The following is a 5,594-nucleotide window of genomic DNA, read 5'->3' on the forward strand; positions in this document are numbered from 1 at the left end:
TCATAGTTCTAGGGGGAGCTAACCTTTTTGCTTCGACAAAAGGGGGAGAAATATGGATACAAGTGATTGTTAACACTTGCGTATTTATAGCAAAATGTCCCTCATCACTTGTATGTTTGTCATCATCAAAAAGGGGGAGAATGTTGGTTGAATGTTGGTTAATGGACTAAACGACAAAGTTAAGCATGATGCTTAACCAAAGAATATGTTTTGATGATGGCACATACATATGCATAAGTGATTATTGATATCTTAACATAAAACACGCAAGGTCACCAATCCATACTTGATCTTGCAAATGACCAAGTCAAACAAAACTAAAAGAATGAAAATAAAAGTCGGCAAAGTACACGGTCAAGGTACGGTCGACCGCATACCCAGCCGTAGAAGCTCAGACTGAATTGCAACGCAGTTTTGTGAAAACAAGTTGCACGGTCGCCACCACACTCAACCGTAGTGTGACCGCAGTTTTCTCTGTCACCATTTTTGACCAAATTTAGTTTGACTAGTTCCCAACATCTATAATTCATGAAACTTTTTTCAATACGCTTAGAATAGATGTCCTTTCTATACTCAATTGAGTTTTGGTCATAAAAACACTAATCTTGGTTAATTACGCTTAATTACATCTTAATGACAAATTAACCAAGATTAGGCATAACACATAAGTGTTTATCAACAACTTGTGATCTTAAAACTTATCTAGATATCCTTTGTATGATCACCATGTACCAACACACTTAAGCTAATGTCACTAGAACATTAATTACAATCAAAGATGACTTAGTAATTAATTAAGGCTAAATGAAGAACAATGCTTTCAAGTGTAACTAGTAAAGACTTGTAATCCTAGAATACACTTAGATATATTTAGGATGGTCACCAAGTCCCAACTAGAGATTACTCTTCCCTTGTGCATGTGTTGAACGTTAATGTGTGCTTACACATTAATCATGCAATATGTTATATTGCAAGTAAGCTTGCTAAAAGCTTAAACTATAATTTTGTGCAAATATCTATATGATTGATTTTAGAATAACTATCTCTTGCTATGTGTGAGTACTACTTGCTACTTGCTAATATGTTTAATACTCATTAATTGTCAACTTGATTAACATGCTTGCTATGTGCTACTAGTTAGAATACTAGGATTCAAGAAACTAGTTTACTCCAATAAACTAAGTGTAAAATGGTTCACAAAAGAATAATGGTCAATTGTCTATTTGGTCTTGTCTAAGTAACAAGTTGTGATTACTTATCCAAGTATGACTTAACATTGATGTCTTTACACACTTAATGATAATTTTAGAAAGACATCATTCAATTAATCTCTACTTAATCTTAAAATGAATATGACTTGTGATAATTGAAACTAGGAAGTTAATGACATATTGACTAGTCTTTAGGATTGAACCAAATGCATTAATGTGGCTAACTAAGTCTTGACCAAACTGAGATTTTCCAAAATATCAATCAAGATACTTCTCCAAGAATGTTGGGTTTACCACTCTTGGAGTGTTATTCCACTTTCACTCAATAAGACCAAATTCCACACATTTAATGCATATAATACTTGTATAGGATGTTGGGTTTCTTTTGCAGGTGCTAGATGGAGTAAAGGTTCCAAAATGTGGTGTTCAAATCTGAGTCAAACGGCTATACAACGGATACATATTTTGGACTGGAACACGCGCGGTCGAACCACGGTCGACCGTGCTGGCAACTGTGTGACAACGGCTATTTTTTGAATCTCAATATAAAAGGCAGGCATTGAAGAGCATTTGAAGTTGACCCTCTTTCAAAAGCTTATTTCCAGAGATCACAAGGGCTCTAATTACTACTCAAATGTGATCAAGCAAGAGAAGATTCTATGATCTTATAGATATAGAATTTGGTTGTTGTAAACTTACTAATTAAAATCATTTATCTTGTGAGTTTACTTAATGTAATGAATGTCCTAGTATTGTCTTAGGATCATCATTACAAATTGTATAAGTCTTGTAACTTCAATTAGTAGAAGCATAGGCTAGCTTAGTGATCTACTTCCTTAAAGGGACTTAGGAAGTTGATTAATCTTATTTGGTGATTAATACTTGTCCAAGGTGAAGACAAGTTGATCTAGGTTGGAGTTGACCTTTCAAAGAGATAGAAAGATTAAGTTTGTTGTCTACCAAAGAAGTTGAAGACTTGTAAATCGGATCTCCACCAGGTTTGGAGAAAAGTGCTTAGTGAAGCAAGAAATCCCGATTAGTGTAATCGGGGAGTGGATTAAGGTGGATTAGTTAACATTCACCCGAACCACTATAAATCCTTGTGTCTATGTTCTTTACATTACTTTATTCATCATTTTGAACATACACACCACACACATCAAGTTTGAGTTGAGTTTGTTGATCATAGTTAATCAAATTTGGTGATCAATCGAAAAAGTGTTAAAAACTTATCAAGTAACTATTCACCCCCCTCTAGTTACTTACACCACCATCACCAGTTGCTTTTTGAAGGAGTACTTGAAGGGAATTGCAACTCATCAATATTATATCCTGCACGTACAATGTTATTCCAAATATCTACGACGGTAAACGAGAAATTCCATTAACCGATCGAAGGCCTCCGTCAATTCCATAAATACCACGAATAAATCTAGCCAAAAGACAAGTAGTTTCGGTATTAAACCTCGCCTATCATTTGCCTAATACGACTAGGTTTTTACGTTTTAGTGACCCAATGTTTAAACCCTCGCCCCATAAGTGAAAATTGTATGTCCCATTTGACCCACGAAATTTTTGAAAGCAAGTCATCCACATCTGGGAAAAAAAAAAGGAACGTCTCACTCTCTGAAGTAATTTAAGCAAACAAGGCGGGTCATAGAAGAGCGAGATTATATTTATATATTCATACTCTTATTTTTATATAATCGTATAGTGAAATATTCATTTGATTCCTTAATTAATTTTGCTTGATATCTTACAATCACATGTGATTGGATCTTACAATCACATGTGATTGTCATGTGATTGTCCCGCGTTATTAATTATAGCAATCACATGTGATTGTCTCGCGTTTTTAATCCTAGCCATTGGTTATATTGATCCTAAGAGTTGAAATTTATCCCCTGATTTTCAATCAAAATTAAGGATGAAACATTTTCTGTATAAATAAATAAAATAATAATAAAACATTACGTATATAGACACGGACGCAAATATAAAAGTCTTTAGGTTCATCTAATTTAATTTGAGTTAAATAACTACGATAATAAATAATTAACATTCAAACCTCTTCACCGATACGTGATCCCCAAGCACGTACTATACTCTCTATATAAACAACCACACCAATCGCAGAACATAAATCAACACAATCGATCATTTATTTTTATTTATTCTTTTAAAAACCAAAAACCACAAGCGAATTCAACATCCCAAATCAACCACAAATGGCACCTGGAATCACATCCCTCGTCGGACCACCAGAGATACACCAATCCGTCCAAAAACCCACCGTCTCACACCCAAACTTAGATGTCTTGCTCTCCAATTTAGACATTGACAAGATCTACAACTCCGATAGTAATCCATCATCACCACCGCCGATGGGTTACACCGAAAACAACTCAGCAACATATCCCTCAACCGGCAACCCATGTGTCGATTTCTTCTTCCACGTTGTCCCCGATTCTCCGACCGAAACTATCACCCGTCGACTGGTCGAATCATGGCAACATGATTCTTTGAAAACACTTAAATTAATTTGCAATCTACGTGGGGTACGTGGCACGGGGAAATCGGATAAAGAAGGGTATTACACATCTGCTTTATGGCTTCATAAAAACCACCCTAAAACCCTAGCTTGTAATCTGCCTTCCATGGCCGATTTCGGGTACCTTAAAGACTTACCGGAGCTACTCTATCGACTTCTTGAAGGCGAAGACGTAAGAGAAAAGGCGAAAGAGGAACATAAAAAACGATCTAGAGAAAAGGGGCAAGAGGAATCTCAAAAACGATCAAGACGACGATTGATCGGCCGAGGACAAAGTTATAAGGAGAAGAGGATCACGATGGCTAAAAAAGCAATTGAACGGTTTAATAGTGACCCGGATTACAGATTCTTACACGATCGTGTTTCGGATCTATTCGCCGAGCTATTGCGGGCTGATATGAAGCTCTTGGAAGACGGGAAGTCGACGAAAATAAGTCTTGCTGCAAAATGGTGCCCGTCGGTTAATTCATCGTTCGATAAATCGACTTTACTATGCGAAGCTATTGCAAGAAAAGTCTTCCCGCGTGAAGAATACGCTGAATACAATGGAGTAGAGGAAGCGCATTACGCGTATCGTGTTCGTGCCCGGCTAGGAAAACAAGTGTTGGTACCCCTTCGAAAAGTGTTGGAGTTGCCGGAAGTTTACATTGGGCAAAACGATTGGGGATCGATCCCTTATAACAGAGTAGCTTCGGTCGCCATTAAATTCTTCAAAGAGAAGTTTTTGAAGCATGATAAAGAAAGATTTGAAGAGTATTTAAAAAATGTGCATTCGGGTGAGACTAAAATTGCTGCTGGTGCGTTGCTTCCGCACAAAATCATAGCGAGTTTAGAAGACGGAGAGGGTGGTGAGGTGGCGGAACTTCAATGGAAGCGAATGGTAGATGATATGTTAAAGAAAGGGAAGTTAAATAATTGCTTAGCTGTTTGTGATGTTTCAGGTAGCATGAGTGGTGTTCCAATGGAGGTTTGTGTGGCTTTAGGAGTACTTGTTTCGGAATTAAGCGAAGAGCCATGGAAAGGGAAGGTGATTACGTTTAGTGAAAGCCCGATGATGCAAATGGTCAAAGGAGATGATTTGAAATCGAAGATCGAATTTGTGAGAGAGACGGAATGGGGAGCAAATACTGATTTTCAAAAGGTGTTTGATTTGATTCTTGAAGTGGCAATTAAAGCGAAACTGAGTGAAAAGGATATGATAAAGAGGGTGTTTGTGTTTAGTGGCATGGAATTCGATCGAGCTTCATTGAATCCTTGGGAGACGGATTATGAAGTGATAAAGAGGAAGTTTACGGAGAAAGGGTATGGAGACTCGGTGCCCGAGATTGTGTTTTGGAATCTGCGGGATTCACGTGCGACTCAGGTGGCTAGTAAAGAAAAAGGGGTGGCACTCGTTAGCGGGTTTTCGAAGAACGCGTTGAAGATATTCATGGAAGGTGATATAGAGAATTTGACGCCTAAGGGTGTAATGGAAATTGCCATTTCCGGCAAGGAGTACGAGAAACTGGTGGTGTTTGATTAGTGATGAATTGTAGATAGAAAATTTTGTCATCGTTTAATCAAGTATCATAAGTGAACTGTGTTCATGATTTATTTTTATTGCAAAATCATCAATGAATAATATTTCTCAGGCTCAAACTCATTTGTTTCACAATTAGGATTTAAGGATTATATTCAACATTTTTTTCTCAGTTTTACTCGAGGCATTTGAATCTGATAGTAACAGTTGATAACCCTTGTATACATATTTTAAAATACTATAATAGTTGACAAAACATGAGATCGTTAAGACCACCCCCTATGGTTAGTTACCCGCCCATTACCCGCTCATT

At 37.1% G+C, this 5,594-nt stretch overlaps 1 protein-coding gene across 1 annotated transcript; it reads left to right on the forward strand.

The window, feature by feature from the left end:
* The first annotated feature begins 3,595 nt into the window (after positions 1 to 3,595).
* LOC139846731 (uncharacterized) lies at positions 3,596 to 5,284 on the forward strand. The gene has a single exon (XM_071836216.1). The coding sequence runs from the start codon at positions 3,596 to 3,598 to the stop codon at positions 5,282 to 5,284; it is 1,689 nt and encodes a 562-aa protein (XP_071692317.1).
* Positions 5,285 to 5,594: the final 310 nt, after the last annotated feature.

This window comes from Rutidosis leptorrhynchoides, chromosome 5 (genome assembly GCF_046630445.1).
Source record: "Rutidosis leptorrhynchoides isolate AG116_Rl617_1_P2 chromosome 5, CSIRO_AGI_Rlap_v1, whole genome shotgun sequence".
Taxonomy (NCBI): domain Eukaryota; kingdom Viridiplantae; phylum Streptophyta; class Magnoliopsida; order Asterales; family Asteraceae; genus Rutidosis; species Rutidosis leptorrhynchoides.